Source organism: Oncorhynchus mykiss, chromosome 25 (genome assembly GCF_057628025.1).
Source record: "Oncorhynchus mykiss isolate SJ-2025 chromosome 25, ASM5762802v1, whole genome shotgun sequence".
NCBI lineage: Eukaryota > Metazoa > Chordata > Actinopteri > Salmoniformes > Salmonidae > Oncorhynchus > Oncorhynchus mykiss.
In genome coordinates, this window is record NC_143046.1 from 25,717,567 (window position 1) to 25,741,867 (window position 24,301).

Genomic DNA, 24,301 nt, shown 5'->3' on the forward strand with positions numbered 1-24,301 from the left:
AAAGAAACAGCGGTTGGAACCAAAAATCTAAAATTTGGACTCATCAGACCAAAGGACAGATTTCCACCAGTCTCATGTCCATTGCTGTGTTTCTTGGGCCAAGAAAGTCTCTTAATATTATTGGTGTCCTTTAGTAGTGGTTTCTTTGCAGCAATTCTACCATGAAGGCCTGATTCATGCAGTCTTCTCTGAACAATTGATGTTGAGATGTGTCTGTTACTTGAACTCTGTGAAGCATTTATTTGGGCTGCAATTTCTGAGGCTGGTAACTCTCATGAACTTCTCCTCTGCAGCAGAGGTATCTCTGTTGTTACACCATAGTGCTTGATAGTTTTTGCGACTGCACTTGAAGAAAGTTTTGTCATTTTCCCTATTGACTGACCTTCATGTCTTAAAGTAATGATGGACTTGGTCACAGCACAACTGATTGGCTCAAACGCATTAAGAATGAAATACATTCTACAAATTAACTTTTAACAAGGCACACCTGTTAATTGAAATGCATTCCAGGTGACTAACTCATGAAGCTGTTTGAGAGAATGCCAAGAGTGTGCAAAGCTGTCATCAAGGCAAAAGGTGGCTGTTGTGAAGACTCTCAAAATAAAAATAAATGTTGACTTGTTAACACTTTTTTGGTTACTACGTGATTCCATATGTGTTATTTCATAGTGTTGATGTCTTTTCTATTATTCTACAACGTAGCAAAAAGTAAAAATAAAGACAAACCCTTGAATGAGTGAGTATGTGCGTCCAAACTTTTGACTGGTACTTTGACTGGTATTTTTCCACTTGTTAATTCTCTGGGAAAAGTGATTTTCGGAGAGGGTGCTCGTATAGAACTGAATTATTTCTAATATTATACATAAAACATAGCTGACTCCATTTAAATGACACCTAAACAAAGCAACAGTAAACATGTCGTCCCACACGAATGATCGAGTGTGACTTATGTATGAACGGACAGAGACAGATCCACAGTCCTCTCCCAGATTTCATTGTGGTGTGACAACAATGTGCAATTATAAGTACATGAGCCTGTGTGCCTTGGCAAATTCTGTGAAAGTACCCGAATCACTGACGGTGTTACCCTAATACGCAGCCAGCTCTGAATTTCCTTCCTCAAGATAGGGTGGATCTGCCACAGTGTTGATCTTGGGAATCTGAGGGATCATGGCCGTTGTGGATGTCATACAGCCTCTCTATAACAACCATGAAGTCTGGCCTGGACTGCAGAGTAAAGGAGATAGGCATTGCATCCCACTCTTCTGAAACTTTTGTCAGTTTCAGTAGGCCCTCTTCTACACTTGAAAAGGAAAGAAGAAATGGCAACCAAAATAGCTCAATAGTACGCTTTACAGGAAACAACACAACAAAACAACAGCCTGCTGTCAGTTATGCCTTTTGTATCATAATGAATACATGGACAGGGAGCCATGATCCTGGATCATCACACCTACTATGCAATGCTTTATGAATACATGACCAGATTATCACCTAATTGCATTTACTTTCACATAACGGATACCAACCAGTGGAGGTTGAAGTTGGTATGGCTCCCTGGGCGAACTCCCCCTCTTCAGCCCAAAACTGTCACTGACATTTGGATCAGCACAAATAAATAATCATAACATTTAAAACAATGTAAATATAAAAATATATACAAAAATAAGACTCATAAATATCAAAAAGAAGAAACAAAGACAAATATAAACTAATTGTAGTATATAAATACAAATAAATACAAAAACCCCACAAATAAAACAAAATTGCACAAATCCTATATCACACAAATACACAAATAGAATAACACACTTATAAAGAAGAGAACCAGATTATTACACTATTGCACTTCAAACAAGTAACACACAAACTAAATTGCACAACTAATTGCATTACTAATTGCATTAGTTGCACAAAGTTAGAGGTGCGCTATTTGATAGATTCTCCCGCTCCCCCTACCTCGGGCATCCAGTGGGGAGATCTGAGGTCAACCTAACCCCGGCCCCCTCCCCATCACGTACTTCTGAGTTGGAGACCTTCCCAGGCAGTAGCCCTCCTAGCTCACAACACTCCGACAAGGTTAATGGACCCATGGTCCCACATGGTGACATGATATCATTGACGTGATGTGCAAATGAGCGATAGAAAACTGATTGCGCAAATGTAACCATATACGAATATATATATATATTTTTTTTGTGAGGGTGAACCATGCTGTCCCCGACGAGAGGTCGCCCTGGGTGTCTGCGCATGTCGCCTATGCCTAAATCTGCCACTGATACCAACGATTACAAAGCCCTACATGTCCTGTCTAATTATTTTGCCTGAATATAAAGTGACCAGGGGTTAGGGGTTGTTTCTGGAGAGGGATATGATGTGCAGAATTACAGTTTTACACAATTAGTTTGGCATAATGTGAGGAACATGCGGTGGGGGAGATCAAATCAAATTTCAAATCAATCAAATTTATTTTATATAGCCCTTCGTACATCAGCTGATATCTCAAAGTGCTGTACAGAAACCCAGCCTAAAACCCCAAACAGCAAGCAATGCAGGTGAAGAAGCACGGTGGCTAGGAAAAACTCCCTAGAAAGGCCAAAACCTAGGAAGAAACCTAGAGAGGAACCAGGCTATGTGGGGTGGCCAGTCCTCTTCTGGCTGTGCCGGGTGGAGATTATAACAAAACATGGTCAAGATGTTCAAATGTTCATAAATGACCAGCATGGTCGAATAATAATAAGGCAGAATAGTTGAAACTGGAGCAGCAGCACAGTCAGGTGGACTGGGGACAGCAAGGAGTCATCATGTCAGGTATTCCTGGGGCATGGTCCTAGGGCTCAGGTCCTCCGAGAGAGAGAAAGAAAGAGAGAATTAGAGAGAGCATATGTGGGATGGCCAGTCCTCTTCTGGCTGTGCCGGGTGGAGATTATAACAGAACATGGCCAAGATGTTCAAATGTTCATAAATGATCAGCATGGTCGAATAATAATAAGGCAGAACAGTTGAAACTGGAGCAGCAGCACAGCCAGGTGGACTGGGGACAGCAAGGAGTCATCATGTCAGGTAGTCCTGGGGCATGGTCCTAGGGCTCAGGTCCTCCGAGAGAGAGAAAGAGAGAAGGAGAGAATTAGAGAACGCACACTTAGATTCACACAGGACACCGAATAGGACAGGAGAAGTACTCCAGATATAACAAACTGACCCTAGCCCCCCGACACATAAACTACTGCAGCATAAATACTGGAGGCTGAGACAGGATCAACTCAGGTCGCACCCCTGATGTCTCATGCTACACTGGGGGTGTAGTGACATCCCCTAAGCGATGAGCTTATATGTTGTTGGGGGTGGTCAGCTAGTTTTATCTTGTGTACTGTGTGGTCATAGGTACGCTCCCACTAACCACCTCCTTTCTCTGGCTGAGGGCTGTTACTGCCTCCTTTTGGAAATGCCTTCCTCTTTCCCCAACACCATCAAGATGGTAAACTACAATGCCACCACACATGGGCTGCCCTTATTCTGTCAGCAAACCCTATTCTAGCCTACTTTGGTTTCTTTACTATACAAAAAGCCATTTGACCATAACTGTTTTGGTGGTTTTGTTAACTGTTTGGAGTGCATGGGATTTCCCCACGATTTGCCAAACCATTGAGGGGGGGGGGGGGGGGGGGGGACCACAACCTTTGTATCCCCTTGAGGTTTTGTCCAACACCATCTGCTTGATGAATTCTGCAATACTGGTATTGGCGTCTGCCTGCAAAACAAAATAACATTACAATGCGATGTTCCACTGCAGCAACCCCATACAGAAACCAGCTACCTGCATTCCCCTGGACCGAAACTATCCCTTACAACCTGCACCTCCCTACTCCCTGTTAAGGGAGGCCTTCACAAGGTGTGTGCCTTGTCTGAGAGAGCGAATTGGAACAGAAAGGGGTGGAACTGGCACAGAGGGTAAATTCATGTATATTTGTGTCATTGATATTAACAATCTAGGGAATACAGAACCTATTTAACAACTCGTCTATAGAAATGTACCTGAACTTCACAAGCATAGACAACTGAAAAACTTGACTTGAGCTCTATGTTGTCATTAATGTGGATACTAACCCATGCACCCTTTTATCTTTCCATTACTTCAGAATATATATTTGTTTTGTTATAACAGCGTAATGGTATAAGGAGATAACAACTTCCCTCATAGGAATGTTTTGTCTCTTCCTGAGGTACTCTCTGTAGGCGTTTCTCTTTGACCCCTTGCCACTGAGACTTGATCACTGAGTCACCTAGGTGATCACTAAGAGGCGGAGCTTTCGCCAACTTTCCCACGGGGCCTGTAAACAAAGACTCCACCCCTCAGATCAGAAGATGTGTTCTGTGCCACAGGGGCCCATGAAGAGGGACCCCAGGCTGCAAAATGATGTGAATGATATGAAGTTCTACTTATTTCTATCAAGTTGAACTATGAAACGAGTAACCAAACACTGACGAACATTTGTATTGGTTTTCTTTTATGAAAACAGTGGATAAGACAATCATCTATAGGCTATGGGCTATTCATGTTAAATTGGCAACAGGATGGATCGGAGGCTTGAGTAAAAAGCGGATTATGCACAAAACACATTCAGTTTCAGAAGCAAGTTGACAGAAGCTACACAGGTAGCGAAATCATTTGTTTTCTGTCATTACGAATCGGTGAACGAGAAGAAAATCTGCCCGTCAGCAATGTGCTGTCAGCCTGGCATGCTGCTAACTTATGTGCTAGCCGCTCGAGGGGCTGGGAAAACATTCTGCGCTCTGATTGGTTTGACGCTGAAAATAATCCTGTGCAGTTATAGGCTTGCATGTACAACAACTCAGGGTAGCTTAAAGCAACAGCTACCCTGGTTACACACTGACTTGACCATCTACCGTGGAACCATATTGATGGGTAAACTTCCTGCTTTTACTTCCTGCTTTGCTCATCTCAATGGCCGCCAGTCCCCCCATTATGACATCATTGACTTGATTGGACGCCCATTCTATTCATTCTATTTCTATGGCTGCGCATGTAGTCAGGAGCGGAAGAGAGGAGAAAATGTGCGTCTTAATTTATTTTTAAATAACAATTTTGTTGTTGCAATTTGAACGGTTATGACAGTGACCACTGTCATTTAGCTGACCAATTACCATCATCCAAAATGTTATGACCGTCACAGCCCTGCACTTCTCTCTCTCTCTCTCTAACCCCTCCACACCAGAGTGCCCATGTCTGTTTTCAATCTTGGCCGTCTTCCTAATTTCTCCTTTCCCAGCATATGAGCGGATGGCCTGAAGATTCATACCGCCAGCCAGCAGCTGACTAAGGACTTTCTTTTTGTTAGCAAGAGAGGGCCCCATGAGAGAGAACGGGGGGGGGGGGGACAGAGAGGGAGAGATGAGGGGGCAGGGGGTAAATTGGACCGTGCACACACTCTCGTGTAATTGTGTGAGTCAATGTGAAGGCCCAGCAGCACTAATTAGAGGGATGTAGAGGGCCCAGTAGTTATTAGATAGGAGGGCAGTTACAACACAACCCAGGGAGTTAAGAGGGAACAACAGCACAGTCTTCAGAACAGGACCGGCTCAGAGCAGAGTGGGACCCTCCTCACAGTCTAATACCACTGCAACAGTAAACTAGTGTAATACTTTAGACGAGATATTGTCTCGTTCTCTACAGCCAGAAGTGAATACATTGTGCAGTATAAACTTAGCACAGATCACTGCACAACTGACACTACCAAATCATCAATGGTGATATTGCCCATTGCTACTGCAACTCCTACATCTACTGTGACACTAAAGACAACATCCACTACAACACTAAAGACACATCTACTCTAACACTAAAGACACATCTACTACAACACTAAATACACATCTACTGTAACACTAAAAACACATCTACAGTAACACTAAAGACACATCTACAGTAACACTAAATACACATCTACTGTAACACAAATACACATCTACTGTAACACTAAAGACACATCTACTGTAACACTAAAGACACATCTACTGTAACACTAAAGACACATCTACTGTAACACGAAAGACAACATCTACTACAAAACTAAAGACACATCTACTGTAACACGAAAGACAACATCTACTACATCTACTGCATTTCCCCGCCCCCACTTCGGCCAATCAGATCATGTCTCTCTGTTCCTACTCTCCACCTACAAGCAGCAACTCAAGAGGGAGCCACCGACACAGAGAATAGTGAGAGGCTGGACAGAGGAGGCAGACTCACTGCTGCAGGATTGTTTTGAGAATACTGATTGAATTATTTGTTCAAAGAATTATTCAACCAGGACTCATCCATCAACATTGAGGAATATACATCGTCAGTCACAGGCTTCTTTAGGAAATGTGTTGATTAATTTGAACCCACAATAACAATCCAGACATATCCAAAACAAAAACCCTGGATGAACATAGATATCTGTTCAATGCTGAGAGCCTGAACTGTAGCGTCGATGTCAGCAGAACAAACCCTGATGACTCGGTGGCGTGCGAGGCGTACAAGGCAAGCAGGTACGAGTTCCACAAACACAATAGAGACTCAAACTTTAATTGATGTTCGACAATTCAGACTCGCATCGCATGTGGCAAGGACTACAGACTATCACAGACTACAAAGAAATTCCAGCTGTGCGGTGCCCACCGAAGCTACTCTCCTAGACAAGCTTAATACATTCTGTGCTCTCTTCAAGGCAGACAATGCCAAACTATTCAGGAAGACTCTTGCTGCTCCAGACGACTAGGTGCTTTTGCTCTCCGAGGCTGACGTGAAGAGAACTCTCACGAGTGAATACTCAGGAAGCCACCTGCCCAGATGACATCCCTGGCCTCGTCCTCAGAGTGTGTGCTGATCAGGTCATGGGTGTCTTCTCTGACATCTTCAACCTGTCGCGGTCCCAGGCTGTAGTCCCCACCTACTCTAAAACCTATCTGGGATATGTGGGACGCAAGCGTCCCACCTCGCCAACAGCCTGTCACGTTCTGACCATAGTTCTTGTGTGTTTTCCTTGTTTTAGTGTTGGTCAGGACGTGAGCTGGGTGGGCATTCTATGTTGTGTGTCTAGTTTGTCTATTTCTATGTTTGGCCTGATATGGTTCTCAATCAGAGGCAGGTGTCAGTCATTGTCTCTGATTGGAAACCATATTTAGGTAGCCTGTTTTGTGTTGGGATTTGTGGGTGGTTGTTTCCTATCTTTGTGTTCTCTGCGCCAGATAGGACTGTTTCGGTTTTGCCACATTTGTTATTTTGTATTTGTGTTCATGTTTAGTTTTCTTATTAAAAACCATGGACACCTACCACGCTGCGTATTGGTCCGATCCTTGTTTCACCTCTTCAGAGGAAGAGGAGAAAATCTGCCGTTACACATCCAGTGAAATTGCAGGGCACCAAATTCAGAACAACAGAAATCCCATAATTAAAATTCCTCAAACATACAAGTATTTAACACCATTTTAAAGATAAACTTATTGTAAATCCAACCACAGTGTCCGATTTCAAATAGGCTTTATGACGAAAGCACACCAAACGATTATGTTAGAAAAGCACCTAGTCACAGAAAACCATACAGTCATTTTCCAGTCAAGGAGGGGTGTCACAAAAGACAGATATAGCGATTAAATTAATTATTAACCTTTGATGATCTTCATCAGATGGCACTCACAGGACTTCATGTTACACAATAAATGTGTGTTTTGTTCGATAAAGTTCATCTTCATGTCCAAAAACCTCATTTGAAATTGGTGTGTTATGTTCAGAAATGCATTGTCTCAAACAAACATTCGGTGAAAGTGCAGAGAGGCACATCAAATTACAGAAATACTCATAATAAACATTGATAAAAGATAGAAGTGTTATGCATGAAAATATAGATGAACTTCTCCTTACTGCAATCGCTGTATCAGATTTCAAAAAGGCTTTACGGCGAAAGCAAACCTTGCGATTATGTTATGTCAGCGCTAGTCACAGAAACCAATACAGCCATTTTCCAAAGAAGGAGAGGTGTCAGAAAAGTCAGAAATAGCGTTATAAATATTCACTTACTTTTGATGATCTTGATCGGAATGCACTCCCAGGAACCCCAGTTCCACAATAAATGTTTGTTTTGTTCGATAAAGTCCATAATTTATGTCCAAATTCCTCCTGTTTGTTCGCGTGTTTAGTTCACAAATCCAAACTCAGGAGGCGCGGGCAAGTCCAGACGACAGTTCAGACAAAAAATCCAAAAAGTTATATTACAGTTCGTAGAAACATGTCAAACGATGTATAGAATCAATCTTTAGGATGTTTTTATCATAAATCTTCAATAATGTTTCAACCGGACAATTCCGTTGTCTCTAGAAATGCAATGGAATTGTATTTGATATAGTACAGTTGAAGTCGGAGGTTTACATACACCGTAGCAAAATACATTTAAACTCAGTTTTCACAATTCCTGAAATTTAATCATAGTAAAAATTCCCTGTTTTAGGTCAGTTCGGATCACCACTTTATTTTAAAAATGTGAAATGTTAGAATAATAATATCGAGAATGATTTATTTAAGCTTTTATTCCTTTCATCACATTCCCAGTGGGTCAGAAGTTTACATACACTCAATTAGTATTTGGTAGCATTGCATTTAAATTGTTTACCTTGGGTCAAACGTTTCGGGTAGCCTTCCATTTCTCCTGACAGAGCTGGTGTAACTGAGTCAAGTTTGTAGGCCTCCTTGCTTGCACACACTTTTTCAGTTCTGTCCACAAATGTTCTATAGGATTGAGGTCCAGGCTTTGTGATGGCCACTCCAATACCTTGACTTTGTTGTCCTTAAGCCATTTTACCACAACTTTTGAAGTATGCTTGGGGTCATTGTCCATTTGGAAGACCAATTTGCGACCAAGCTTTAACTTCCTGACTCATGTCTTGAAATGTTACTTCAATATATCCACATAATTTTCCTTTCCTCATGATGCCATCTATTTTGTGAAGTGCACCAGTCCCTCCTGCAGCAAAGCACCCCCACAACATGATGCTGCCATACCAGTGCTTCAAGGTTTGGGATGGCGTTCTTCGGCCTGCAAGCCTACCCCTTTTTCCTCCAAACAAAACAATAGTCATTATGGCCAAACAGTTCTATTTTTGTATCAGACCAGAGGACATTTCTCCAAAAAGTACGATCTTTGTCCGCATGTGCAGTTGCAAACCATAGTCTGGCTTTTTTTATGCCGGTTTTGGAGCAGTGGCTTCTTCATTGCTGAGGGGCCTTTCAGGTTATCTCAATATAGGTCTCGTTTTACTGTGGATATAGATACTTTTGTACCTGTTTCCTCCAGTGTCTTCACAAGGTCCTTTGCTGTTGTTCTGCGATTGATTTGCACTCTTCTCACCAAAGTACGTTCATCTCTAGGAGATAGAACGCGTCTCCTTCCTGAGTCGTATGACGGCTGTGTGGTCCTATGGTGTTTATACTTGCGTACTATTGTTTGTAAAGATGAACGTGGTACCTTCAGGCGTTTGGAAATTGCTCCCAAGGATGAACCAGACTTGGAGGTCTACCATTTTTTTAATGAGGTCTTGGCTGATTTCTTTTGATTTTCCCATGATGTCATCCAAAGAGGCACTGAGTTTGAAGTTAGGCCTTGAAATACATCCACAGGTACACCTCCAATTGACTCAAATTATGTCAATTAGCCTAACAGAAGCTTCTAAAGCAATGACAACATTTTCAGGAATTTTCCAAGGTGTATGTAAACTTCTGCACAAAATAGATGTCCTAACCGACTTGCCCCAACTATAATTTGTTCACTTTTTATGGCTGCAGGGGCAGTATTGAGTAGCTTGGATAAAAAGGTGCCCATTGTAAACGGCCAGCTCCTCAGTCTCAGTTGCTAATATATGCATATTATTAGTAGTATTGGATAGAAAACACTCTGAAGTTTCTAAAACTGTTTGCATTTTGTCTGTGAGTATAACTAAACTCATATAGCAGGCAAAAACCTGAGAAATTCCACTTCCTTTTTTTCTGGGGGTGACAGATCTTCAACCAAGCTCTCATTGAAATTACAGCGAGATATGGATTAGTTTTCACTTCCTACGCCTTCCACTAGATGTCAACAGTCAATAGAACTTTGTCTGATGACTCTAATGAGAAGGGGGGTCGAATGACACAGGAAATAGTCACCACTGCCTCGAGTTGACCATGCATTCACTATGCGCGTTCACAGGGGAAGCACCTGCGTTCCACCGGTCATCTGAAGTCATTCTAATTCTCCGGTTGAAACGTTATTCAAGACATATGTAAACAACGATCTAAAGATTGATTCAGTACATCGTTTGACATGTTTCTACTGACTGTTACGAAACTGTTTGACATTTTGTCACGTTATAGTGACTTTGGAATTGTTTACCAAAATTGGACATAAATAACGGACATTTTCGAACAGGATTCCTAGGACTGCATTCTGATGACGTTCATCAAAGGTAAGGAAACATTTATCATGTATTTTCTGGTTTCTGTTGACTCCAACATGACGGCTAATTTGGCTTCTGTTCTGAGCGCCGTCTCAGATTATTGCATTTGTTGCTTTTTCCGTAAACTTTTTTTGAAATCTGACACAGCGGTTGCATTAAGGAGAGGTATATCTATAATTCCATGTGTATAACTTGTATTATCATCTACATTTATGATGAGTATTTCTGTTGAAACGATGTGGCTATGCAAAATCACTTGATGTTTTTGGAACTAGTGAATCTAACTCCGATTTTTTTATATAAATATGAACTTTATCAAACAAAACATGCATGTATTGTGTAACATGAAGTCCTATGAGTGTCATCTGATGAAGAAAATTCAAGGTTAGTGATAGAATTAATCTTTATTTCTGCTTTTTGTGAATGCTATATTTCGCTGGAAAATGGCTGTGCTTATTGTGGTTTGGTGGAGACGTAACATAATCGTTGGTAGTGCTTACGCTGAAAAGCCTATTTGAAATCGGACACCTTGGTGGGATTAACAACAAGATTACCTTTAAAGTGATATAAGACACATGTATGTTTTCGGAATTGTAATTTATTTTAGATGCCTGTTTTCTAGATTGACATATACTAAATACATTTTTAAACGGGTGGGTTTATTGGTGTTAAAACATTTCAGTCTCTCGATGTGCAAAACTGATAGAGACATACGCGACTTACAGCTGTAATCGCAGCAAAAGGTGGCGCTACAAAGTATTAACTTAAGAGGGCTGAATAATTTTGCACGCCCAATTTTTCAGTTTTTGATTTGTTAAAAAAGTTTGAAATATCCAATAAATGTTGTTCCACTTCACGATTGTGTCCCACTTGTTGTTGATTCTTCACAAAAAATACAGTTTTATATCTTTATGTTTGAAGCCTGAAATGTGACAAAAGGTCACAAAGTTCAAGGGGGCCGAATACTTTCGCAAGGCACTGATATATATGAATAACCACAGTTCGAATTATACAACCCATTTTCCAAAGCCTATAGAGTTATCAGATGCCTGGGAAGTAGGTCTCAGCGAGATTACATTCCCTCATAGTTGGTATAATATCAAGGATAAGTACTGTGATTTTTATTGTAAAAGGATATCGGAACCCCCAAAGCTTAAAAAGCTTTTTTCCATCTACGTAACATTGCAAAATTCAGAAGATTTCTGTCCAAAAATGATGCAGAAAAATAAATCCATGCTTTTCTTACTTCTAGGTTAGACTACTGCAATGCTCTACTTTCCGGCTACCCGGATAAAGCACTAAATAATATTCAGTTACTGCTAAATACGGCTTCTAGAATCCTGACTACAACCAAAAAATGTGATCATATTACTCCAGTGCTAGCCTCCCTACACTGGCTTCCTGTTAAGGCAAGGGCTGATTTCAAGGTTTTACTGCTAACCTACAAACATTACATGGGCTTGCTCCACAAGACGCAGGCCTCCTAATTGTCCCTAGAATTTCTAAGCAAACAGCTGGAGGCAGGGCTTTCTCCTATAGATCTCCATTTTTATGGAATGGTCTGCCGACCCATGTGAGAGAGTTAGACTCGGTCTCAACTTTTAAGTTTACTGAAGACTCATCTCTTCAGTGGGTCATATGATTGAGTGTAGTCTGGCCCAGGAGTGTGAAGGTGAACGGAAAGGCTCTGGAGCAACGAACTGCCCTTGCTGTCTCTGCCTGGCCGGTTCCCCTCTCTCGACTGAGATTTTCTGCCTCTAACCCTATTACAGGGGCTGAGTCACTGGCTTACTGGTGCTCTTCCATGCCGTCCCTAGGAGGGGTGCGTCACTTGAGTGGGTTGAGTCACTGACGTGATCTTCCTGTCTGGGTTGGCGTCCCCCCCTTGGGTTGTTACGTGGCGGAGATCTTTGTGGGCTATACTGGGCCTTGTCTCAGGATGGTAAGTTGGTGGCTGAAGATATCCATCTAGTGGTGTGGGGGCTGTGCTTTGGCAAAGTGGGTGAGGTTATATCCTGCCTGTTTGGCCCTGTCCGGGGGTGTAGTCGGATAGGGCCACAGTGTCTCTTGTCTCAGCCTCCAGTATTTATGCTGCAGTAGTTTATGTGTCATGGGGCTAGGGTCAGTCTGTTATATCTGGAGTATTTCTCTTGTCTTATCCGGTGTCCTGTGTGAATTGAAGTATGCTCTCTCTAATTCTCTCTCTAATTCTCTCTCACTTTCTTTCTTTCTTTCTTTCTTTCTTTCTTTCTTTCTTTCTTTCGGAGGAGGAGGAGGAGGACCATGCCCCAGGACTACCTGGCCTGATGACTCCTTGCTGTCCCCAGTCCACCTGGCCGTGCTGCTGCTCCAGTTTCAACTGTTCTGCCTGCGGCTATGGAACCCTGACCTGTTCACCGGACGTGGTACCTGTCCTAGACCTGCTGTTTTCAACTCTCTAGAGACAGCAGGAGCGGTAGAGATACTCTGAATGATCTGTGGCTATGAAAAGCCAACTGACATGTACTCCTAAGGTGCTGACCTGTTGCACCCTCGACAACCACTGTGATTATTATTATTTGACCCTGCTGGTCATCTATGAACATTTGAACATCTTGGCCATGTTCTGTTATAATCTCCACCTGGCACAGCCAGAAGAGGACTGGCCACCCCCATAGCCTGGTTCCTCTCTAGGTTTCTAGAGAGTTTTTAATAGCCACTGTGCTTCTACACCTGCATTGCTTGCTGTTTGGGGTTTTAGGCTGGGCTTCTGTACAGCACTTTGAGATATCAGCTGATGTAAGAAGGGCTTTATAAATACATTTGATTTGATGAAACTGGCTGTCATGAGGACCCTCAGAGGAAAAGAAGACCCAAAGTTACCTCTGCTGCAGATGATAACTTCATTAGAGTGGTGGAAATCTGTCTTTTGGTCTGATGAGTCCAAATTAGACAGCGTGTCTTTGTGAGATGCAGAGTAGGTGAACAGACTATCTCCGCTTGTGTGGTTTCCACCGTGAAGCATGGAGGAGGAGGTGTAATGGTATGGGGGTGCTTTGTTGGTGACACTTTCTGTGATTTATTTAGAAATCAAGGCACACTTAACCAGCCCGGCTTCTACAGCATTCTACAGGGATACGCCATCTCATCTGGTTTGAGCTTAGTGGGACTATCATTTGTTTTTCAACAGGACAATGACCCAACACACCTCCAGACTCTGTAAGGGCTATTTGACCAAGAAGGAGAGTGATGGAGTGCTGCATTAGATGACCTGGCCTCCACAATCACCCTACCTCAACCCAATTGAGATGGTTTGGGATGAGTTGGACCACAGAGTGAAGGGAATGCAGCCAGCAAGTGCTCAGCATATGTGGGAACTCCTTCAAGACTGGAAAAGCTATCCAGGTAAAGCTGGTTGAGGGAATGCCAAGAGAGTGCAAATCTGTCACCAAGGCAAAGGGTGGCTACTTTGCAAAGGGTGGCTACTTTGAATCAAAATGTTTTAATATATTTTGTTGTTTAAAGTTATTTTGGTTAATACATCATTCCATGTGTGTTATTACATAGTTTAGATGTATTCACTATTATTCTACAATGTAAAAAATAGTAAAAATGAAGAAAAGCCCTTGAATGAGTTTGTCCAAACTTTTGACTGGGACAGTATATAACAAGGTCCTATAAGCCTAGTAACACAACATAGGCCACAGGTTGTCTGCAGCTGTGACTTGAGTCCACACTGTATCCTTCATTCCAGACAGAGGCTCGGGAACATCAAAGCTTTGGATCTGCCTGGGGACCCATTACAGCTCATTACCGCCCAGAGGCAGTGCTTCTGACACGTGTAACGCTCTCACAAGTGGCCCACAAAGGCTAGAAGTCTTCAGTTACTTACCCAGCCATACTTTGTAAAATAACATTTAAAAAAGCTACACTTTTGTACTAGGCTACAAAACAAACTTCCTGTTGCTACACTTTGTACATTGCATCTTTGTTACAGTTTACACACACTGCATATTTATATACTGTTAGGCGCTAGTAACACAAGCATTTTACTGCACTATTAGGAGCTAGTAACACAAGCATTTTAATGCACTGTTAGGCGCTAGTAACACAAGCATTTTACTGCACTGTTAGGCGCTAGTAACACAAGCATTTTACTGCACTGTTAGGCGCTAGTAACACAAGCATTTTACTGCACTGTTAGGCGCTAGTAACACAAGCATTTGACTGCACTGTTAGGAGCTAGTAACACAAGCATTTTAATGCACTGTTAGGCGCTAGTAACACAAGCATTTTAATGCACTGTTAGGAGCTAGTAACACAAGCATTTTAATGCACTATTAGGAGCTAGTAACACAAGCATTTTAATGCACTATTAGGAGCTAGTAACATTTGCTGCACCCACAATAAAATCTACTAAACTGTATACGCAACAAATAAACTTGGATTTGATTAGGATTAGATGTTGTGTCTACAAGATGTACAGTACTGAGATTATATACACTGTTAATGTGGGACTACTACAGTTAACCACAGGGATAATTACATTTACTCTTTAATTTGAGAAATATAGGCAGATTAATGGGTTAGTAAAAAGGGTCTGATTCTTATTTCTGGCACAGAGGGAGAGTCACTCTAAATCAGTTGTCTATGTGTGTTCTATTTAAAGAGTTTTGTGGTTTGTAACTTCTCTGCAGATGACGGAGAGAGACATTTTTAAAGGAGCTATGACAGAGTTTTAGATTTACATAGAACTCACACAGTGGGTTTTGCTCAAAGTTTATGTCTGGAATCTGCGTCGTGGGTTGTGTAATTGACAGATGTGTCTGTTGTGTGAGTGTGCTTAGCATTCGTCTTTCCATTTGTCTGTCTGTCTGGTTTGCAGCAACGAAACAAGATATGTGTGGTCCTACACAGTCCCACAAGGCACCTGCACTGAAAACACACTCTTCAAAAAAGCTCTACATTTATGCTCTAATTACTGATGGTAGAGAAATGGCATTAATGTGAGCTATGAGCAGAATTCTATCTGCATGGGTGCCAGCTACTGCATGTCTCACCACATTCTGATGAACATCAGGGCTATAGGGCGCTGAGAGGTAGGTTTGGCTGGAGGATTTATTAGTATTGTAACAGTATCTCAACCTTTAGCATTCACTTGGCTGGTGCTAAACGTAGATTGGCTCTAATGGACGTCGATTTAGATATAGACTTCAATATTTATTAAATGCTTAAACTTCCTGAAGTCAAATGGAGGGTGTCTTTTTACCAGCGGAGTAGTGTATTGCTGGATGACAACTGATTTAGAGTGACTCTCCCTCTGTGCCAGAAATAAGAATCAGACCCTTTTTTACAAACTTTTCTACGTCGTCTGCGTAAAGGTGGATTATAAAAAAGGTTACATATTTATTTTTTATTTCACCTTTATTTAACCAGGTAGGCTAGTTGAGAACAAGTTCTCATTTACATTTACCTGGCCAAGATAAAGCATAGCAATTCGACACATACAACAACACAGAGTAACACATGGAATAAACAAAACATACAGTCAATAATAGAGTAGAACAAAAGAAAACACAAAGTCTATATACAGTGAGTGCAAATGGTTGTGAAGTAATTACAATATAGCAATTAAACACTGGAATGGTAGATGTGCAGAAGATGGAAGTGCAAGTAGAGATACTGGGGTGCAAAGGAGCAAGATAAATAAATAAATACAGTATGGGGATGAGGTAGGTAGATAGATGGGCTGTTTACAGATGGGCTATGTGCAGTGATCTGTGAGCTGCTCTGACAGCAGGTGCTTAAAGCTAGTGAGGGAGATATGAGTCTCCAGCTTTAGAGATTTTTGCTGTTAGCTCCAGTCATTGGCAGCAGAGAACTGGAAGGAAACGACCAAAGGACGAATTGGCTTTGGGGGTGACCAGTGAGAAATACCTGCTGGAGCGCGTGCTACGAGTGGGTACTGCTATGGTGACCAGTGAGCTGAGATAAGGTGGGGCTTTACCTAGCAGACTTGTAGATAACCTGTAGTCAGTGGGTTTGGCGACGAGTATGAAGCGAGGGCCAACAAATGAGAGCGTACAGGTCGCAATGATGGGAAGTGTATGGGGCTTTGGTAACAAAACGGATGGCACTGTGATAGACTGCATCCAGTTTGTTGAGTAGAGTGTTGGAGGCTATTTTATAGATGACATCACCGAAGTCGAGGGTCGGTAGGATGGTCAGTTTTACGAGGGTATGTTTGGCAGCATGAGTGAAGGATGCTTTGTTGCGATATAGGAAGCCTATTCTAGATTTGATATTGGATTGGAGATGCTTAACGTGAGTCTGGAAGGAGAGTTTACAGTCAAACCAGACACCCAGGTATTTGTAGATGTCTACATATTCTAAGTCAAAGCCGTCCAGAGTTGTGATGCTGGACGGGCGAGCAGGTGCGGGCAGTGATCGGTTGAATAGCCTTGGCCAGGTCGATGAATACGGCTGCACAGTAATGTCTCTTATCGATGGAGGTTATGATGTCGTTTAGGACCTTGAGTGTGGCTGAGCTCTGAAACCCATGACCAGCTCTGAAACCGTATATTCAGCCATGAAATAATGCTGCTTCAGTAGAAGGGTCAGATGAAAGGAAGAGATGGCAGGCTAATTTAAACCCCAAAAGCATTGTTACTTTTCAAGAACTGAAGAAAGGACACCAGATCACATCTTTATGTACTTTACCCCAGCAGCATGTTGGTGTCCCTCACCACAGTTTGTATGCTTGCATGCCATGTCTGGTAGCAGTGCGTGGGTCAGCCAATTGTTTACCCACACCCGCCCTCAACTGCTAATTTCAAAACATTTAATACGAATTGCGATTTCAAAACATTCAATATGAATTGTAATTTGTAAAATATCATGTGATATTGGTGATGGACATCCACAAATGAATACATACCATACAAAACATATCATATTAAATGGAGTGTCTCGGATTTACATACAGAATAATATGAATACGAAATGCTCTGAGACGAGGTTGCAGCAATCTGATGCCCCCATATGGACACTGTAAAAGTAACGTGCAGTGTGTCAGATTTGTTAGAGGAAATATAGTATCCCCTCCACCTCATAGATAAACAAATGCACAGTTATTGGCTTTGATTTGAGGAATCGATTTGTACATTAAATAACCATGGTGATGTCCTCGCCTCAAAGGCTTCTTCTGCTCCTGAAATAAATGATTCACTACACACACCGCTTTTGAAAAAGGACTCAACATGTCTCCACAGTAATAATCTTGATGTAAGGGGCTACGCTAACACAAGGTAGTACCGCCTGGTTGTACATTTGACGTCATGGAGATACCTTCGAACGGTCACCCTGTCCAACAAGCAACACTATAAAGGTGTAGCTAGACACTACTCGACAGGTGTGTACATCGTAGTTTACAAGGTGGCGAGCCAAGAATTTCACCAGAATTTGTGGTTATAATTTTTGGATTACCATGCGTGCAGATGAGTTAATTAATTAATTAATTGATTACATGAGTTACCTGCTGGATAAAGAAACCGGAATGTACTCAAATTCCATGAGACGCCAGACTCAGAACTTCACCAGTTATCATCACGTCACGGGCATCAGTGACCCGCATGCCCAGACAACAAGTCTATGGAACCCCGTTTACGAAGCCCCGCTGGAGCAGTGGTCACATTATGGTCACAGCGCGGGTTTCCCCGTTTCGAACCCTGTTATGGAACAGATATGTGTCAGTTCCACTGAACTGACTTCCATCTCGCCTGCCGGTCCCGGAATTCTCCTGTCACTCGATTCACACACCAGGCAGTACTCTCCAGACTCACAGAGAAGAACCTCGTACATTGGGATCAGACGAAATGTACATTCATCCAGCACTGGTAACATTCCCAAATCCCATTTGCTTTGAGCATATCACATACGGCTTGATTTGAATTTCCCTTTTAGTAATAATATAGGGTAGCTGTAGTTTTAAAATAAATTCAGCATTTTTATTTACCATTTGATTGAGCATTTTTCTCTGATAATTTACATTTCATAATCTTAATATGAAAGTCTTGGGGCTAACAGTTGCTTCTGGTACCAGCCCTAGGTAAAATGTGTTTTCTATAGGATATTCGGTTTTCTCTCGTAAATAGCTAATGAACCAAGAATGCCATGACTATGAAGATTATATATATTTTTAAACGTAACCTTTATTTAACTAAGCAAGTCAGTTAAGAACAAGGTCTTATTCACATTGACAGCCTACCCCAGCCAAACTCAGACAACGCTGGGCCAATTGTGCACCACACTACAGGACCCCTAATCACAGCCAGATGTGATGCAGCTTGGATTTGAACCACAGACTGCAGTGACGCCTCTTGCACTGAGACACAATGCCTTAGACCGATGCACCACTTAGGAACCAGGGGAGGATGGAGAAAAATCTACCTTTTTTCAAATATATATATATTTTTTATGAATTTCAATCTGATTTCAATCTTCAATAGCTCTTAGACAAAGTGGTCCATGAGTATGAAAATGATATTTTCTGAATAAGGGGAGGATCTAAAAATGTAATTCGTTTTTGTTTTTTGATAAATCCTTTTCATAGTCATGGCATGCTTTGTGTAAGAGCTATTGGAGATTGAACGCAACAACAAACAAACAAAAATATGAAGACATTTTTATTAAATAAAATCTTTGTATTTTTGTCCATCCTCCCCCCCATTCCGAATATATCGTTTTCATAATCATGGCACGGTTTGTCTAAGAGCTATTGAAGATTGAAATACAAAATATTATTATTTATATCAAATCAAAAATGTATAAGTGTGGATTTTTCTCCATCCACCCCTGGATCAGAATATACCATCTTCATAGTCATGGCATGCTTGGTTCAATAACTATTGATGAGACAAAACCAAATATCCACTGAATATCCAATATTAAACCAACTTTACCTGGGTATTGCCTGCAGAGATTAGTGCCTGTTGAATACCAGAATATGTACTGTTGCCTATTCCTTCATTATTGACCCACACAAACTTGCATGGATTTATCTCATGCAATAGCCTGGCCTCAGAGCAATACATAATATATTGTACGTTTTTCTGACGGTATTCCATTCATAACGTAACCTAATGTAATGTAAAACCGTACTAAATGGAGTGCTACAGATTTGAGTACAGAATAATACGAAATACTGCATGCAAAGGTTTACGCAGTTGATAAGAAATTGTTCCACTGAACTCATAGAGCAATGTAAACACATATAGAATATGTTAATTTTGTAACAGCATTTAATTTACAAAGTTAATCCTCTGATACAGTAGTCTATCTATCGTTGAACAGAACTATAACAGTTTGTTGATTTACCAACATCTCGTAGAGTAGAACACCTATTAGACAAATAGCCATTGTGTTGAGCCGATGACAGTACTCAATGGCAGACGTCAGGGTTTGAGTTTTGACTAGGTGTACAGGACACAGGACAAGCATTGTTGACACACGACGGAATACATATTCACACACGTCCCAGAACCGATACAAAACGTCACACATATCCATTTAACAGAACCTTTTCACCTATTCCCTTGGTTGGTGAAAGATTTGAGTGAAAAGCTAACAGCCGAGGACAGGGAGTCTGTGACCTGTGGTCCCCACCCTCTCTGTCCCCTATGGGGATGACAGGCTGGGCAGATAAGGCTGACAGCCAGGGCTTTGTCTGGTTATCTCAGGACCAACCCTCCTCTCCAGGAAACTTTCCTGGTCTTATCTCAACCCTCCTCGCCCTGCTGCAATCAATGTACTTCACACCGTGCCGTCAAGAGTTCCCCTGTGGATCAATACCATCTCCCTGACTCATCCATCCCTGGCGCTGTGTGTGTTTGGGAGGGATGTGTGTGTGTGTACGCAGGCAAGTGTGAATGAATGGCTAGCTATGTTAACAGCTCTCACAGTGATAAGAACCACCACAGTGATGTTTTGTGGTCTCTTACACAGAGGTTATGATTAACATGATTAATAGGGTAGTTGAAGCTTTCACGGGCGCCAGGGAGTTTTCAACCGTCGCGGTGTGCGACTCCACGTCACCATCAGCAATTTCAGCAGTCTATGGTGACACTGTTCACACATTGTACAGCCTTAGTCATGGAAACATATTCACACTGTCATTGGAGGCTTTATGCTTAGCTAGAAATGTTATGGATGTTTTAGCCAATTCCTTCCAGAGTTGTCATACAGTTTTTGTATTTCTGATCACCTCATACTATATCAATTTAATCCAATCTCTGAAACGTTAAGTTATTTAGGTGACTTTTGTTATAATTTAATTGTTTTATCAAGGCATATTAAGATAATTTGTTTATAAATCAACTTCTGGCTGACAACCCTGCTTCAATTCAGTTGGCCTCGGATGACTCTTGGGTATGGGCTTATCAAAAGCCACGGGAGGGTCGGGAGTCCCGCCTTAACGCTCATTCGCTGATTGGCCTGACCGTCAGTTTGTGACAATACGGTATATCACAGGCATACAAGTCGCATAGCGACCTGAGTGTACTGCAGCGATACGACATAGTCCCGTCGCTGTACAACAAACAGAAATGGATTTATATTAAAATAAAAACAACTTGATGTGAAACAAAACCACTTTGTGTTCATCACAAACTTTATATTAGATGTAAGCTGAGATCTTGACAAAACAATGAATGAGTGTACCAGGAAATGAGTTGGATTTTCCCTGACCACTACAGTAGTTATATAAACAATGATTACAGTAAGAAGGCAGCTGAAATCTTATATCATCTCAATGGTAAAGTTGATGGTGAGTATATGTAGATTATGAGAAGAAAATCCAGCCCTATTCCCCTATTTCTCAGGAAAACATTGTTCATAGTATATGAAATAAATAATCTACAGTGTACTATTTTTCTAACTACTATGGCAGTAAAAAGTGCATACAAATCATAGATAAATACTAAATACTAAACAAAAAGCAAGATATCAGGGCTTTCTAACAGTATAGGGCATGACCTGGTACTCTTCGTGGTCCTCTCATGAAGATATGTTTTATACGGCCATCCACTGAACATTAAAGTTCAACAGGTTTTAAATGTCAACATATTGTCTGTGATTTAAAAAAAAGCATGTTATCAGTTATTGTGTGGTTGTAACATTGTCATTCTTGTGTCCAGGAGGGAAGACACGCACCAAGGACAAGTACAGGGTGGTGTACACAGACCTGCAGCGCCTGGAGCTAGAGAAGGAGTTCCAGTCCAGTAGATACATCACCATCAGGAGGAAGACAGAACTTTCCCTGGGCCTCGGCCTCTCAGAGAGACAGGTGGGTCAGAGAGACAGAACTGGTCCTGAGCCTCAACCTCTCAGAGAGACAGGTGGGTCAGAGAGACAGAACTGGCTCTGGGCCTCAGCCTCTCAGAGAGACAGGTGGGTCAGAGAGACAGAACTGGGCCTGGGCCTCAGCCTCTCAGAGAGACAGGTGGGTCAGAGAGACAGAACTGGCCCTGGGCCTCAGCCTCTCAGAGAGAGGTGTGTGTTAGAGAGACAATTGGAGAGCTGTAGAATAGGTTCCAGTACAGAGCTGGCCATGGGACAGCCTCTCAGAGAGACAGGTAGGTGGCAGAGAGACAGACAGGCGTGTGAGAGAGACAAGTATGTCAGAGCGACAGATGAGAAAAACAGGCATGTCTCTGAGAGCCATGTGGGTCACTGAGGATAATTACTTCTAATTATTTAGAATTCCAATCAGTTTCAGAATTTCTTGTTTGGATCGCAGGTGAGTTTCAGAACTACAGGTGGATTACCTGTGCATAGGAACCTCACCTCACACTGTAGGTACATTCTTATCATTCACTGACATCATCACAACAGGTGAAGATCTGGTTCCAGAACAGGAGAGCCAAGGAGAGGAAGATAACCAAGAAGAAGATCCAGCTGTCCCAGCAGGCTTCTAGGATCACTCCCACCCTGACCCCTCCCAGCCTGGCTGACCCCAGCAACGGTTCCATGGCAACCAGCTCCAGCAGCTTGTTGTCAGAGACGATATCAACGACTATCAAAGAGGAGTACTGAGGAGTTCCTTTACCGTAGACAAACTGTACAACACTGGAATAAACATATCAAACTGGTATTCCCATGACAATCACTACATAAGATGTAATAGACCTCAATTGGCTCCCAAGTGGCGCAGTGGTCTAAGGCACTGTATCTCAGTGCAAAGAGGTGTCACCTGGTTCAAATCCAAGCTACATAACATCTGGCTGTGATTGGGAGTCCCATAGGGTGGTGTGCATATTGGCCCTGTGTTGTCTGGGGTAGGCTGTTGTTGTAAAGAAGAATTTGGTCTCAACTGACTTGCCTGCTTAAATGTAAAAATCTGAGAGAGAAGCACATGTAATGTACACTATGCAAATGTTTAAAGACACTGTTACTGCTTATGTGTGGATACTGTATTTTCTTAATCCAATTCATTTGTAACTGCAAAATGAAGCACATGTTTTCTATATTTTGTAAGAAAAGTATGATTGGTTTGGAGGAACTGTGAAGATGTTAAATTGAAGAGATGTTGAGAGAATGTTGAGAGAATGTATATTTACTGAAATATTAGGAATCGGAAATCAATGAGGATAGTGGAGCCTGATTCCACTAGTCCTTTTGTTTGGGCAGTGAAAGTCTGCCAGGCCTTTTGTTTGGGCAGTGAAAGTCTGCCAGGCCTTTTGTTTGGGCAGTGAAAGTCTGCCAGGCCTTTTGTTTGGGCAGTGAAAGTCTGCCAGGCATTTTGTTTGGGCAGTGAAAGTCTGCCAGGCCTTTTGTTTGGGCAGTGAAAGTCTGCCAGGCCTTTTGTTTGGGCAGTGAAAGTCTGCCAGGCCTTTTGTTTGGGCAGTGAAAGTCTGCCAGGCCTTTTGTTTGGGCAGTGAAAGTCTGCCAGGCCTTTTGTTTGGGCAGTGAAAGTCTGCCAGGCCTTTTGTTTGGGCAGTGAAAGTCTGCCAGGCCTTTTGTTTGGGCAGTGAAAGTCTGCCAGGCCTTTTGTTTGGGCAGTGAAAGTCTGCCAGGCCTTTTGTTTGGGCAGTGAAAGTCTGCCAGGCCTTTTGTTTGGGCAGTGAAAGTCTGCCAGGCCTTTTGTTTGGACAGTGAAAGTCTGCCAGGCCTTTTGTTTGGGCAGTGAAAGTCTGCCAGGCCTTTTGTTTGGGCAGTGAAAGTCTGCCAGGCCTTTTGTTTGGGCAGTGAAAGTCTGCCAGGCCTTTTGTTTGGGCAGTGAAAGTCTGCCAGGCCTTTTGTTTGGGCAGTGAAAGTCTGCCAGGCATTTTGTTTGGGCAGTGAAAGTCTGCCAGGCCTTTTGTTGCTTGTTTGTGCCTGTTTGTCAATTTAGCTCGCCAGCTTATAGTCCTAAAAAACAGACATGAGTTACCTCTGGTTCCTTCAGACATTCCTATGGGGGAAAGGAATGGGGAAAGAATGGAATTTGGGGGATAAACGCTGAAAATAAGGTCTGAGATCTTAAGCGTTGAGTTCTCTGAGATATCAGCCAGGTAACATGACCTTTGATTTATGAAGCCTATGTGCTTTATGTGCTGACGTTAGCTGATGAAGATGATCTCCTATAACAAAACGTAGTAGATTTCTTAAGCCTGTGTTTAGCACAGACCTTATTTTCAGCGTTTATACTAAAACCATCCAAAAACCCCATTCATTCCCCATAAACTTTGTCCAACGAGCCATGGCGGAGTTAGTGTCTACATAAAGACGCCATTACTATTGCTCTCTAGTGTTAACAGGCAGATCTAAGGGTATGGAGGGCAACGTTCCAGTC

General features: G+C 42.1%; 1 protein-coding gene across 1 annotated transcript; it reads left to right on the plus strand.

Annotated features, from left to right (window-relative positions):
• The first annotated feature begins 17,998 nt into the window (after positions 1-17,998).
• On the plus strand, positions 17,999-22,563 carry LOC110504297 (homeobox protein CDX-1-like). The gene is made up of 3 exons (XM_090219276.1): positions 17,999-18,182; positions 21,666-21,814; positions 22,363-22,563. Exons 1-3 carry the CDS (start codon positions 17,999-18,001, stop codon positions 22,561-22,563), a joined length of 534 nt encoding a protein of 177 aa, XP_090075402.1.
• Positions 22,564-24,301: the final 1,738 nt, after the last annotated feature.

Excerpts from the sequence above, each read along its gene's own strand:
- LOC110504297 (XM_090219276.1), top strand. The coding sequence starts at position 17,999 with ATGAGTTACCTGCTGGATAAAGAAACCGGAATGTACTCAAATTCCATG. Across the intron at positions 18,183-21,665 it reads ACATTATGGTCACAGCGCGG|GAGGGAAGACACGCACCAAG; the intron begins GTTTCCCCGTTT and ends TCTTGTGTCCAG. Across the intron at positions 21,815-22,362 it reads TCGGCCTCTCAGAGAGACAG|GTGAAGATCTGGTTCCAGAA; the intron begins GTGGGTCAGAGA and ends TCATCACAACAG.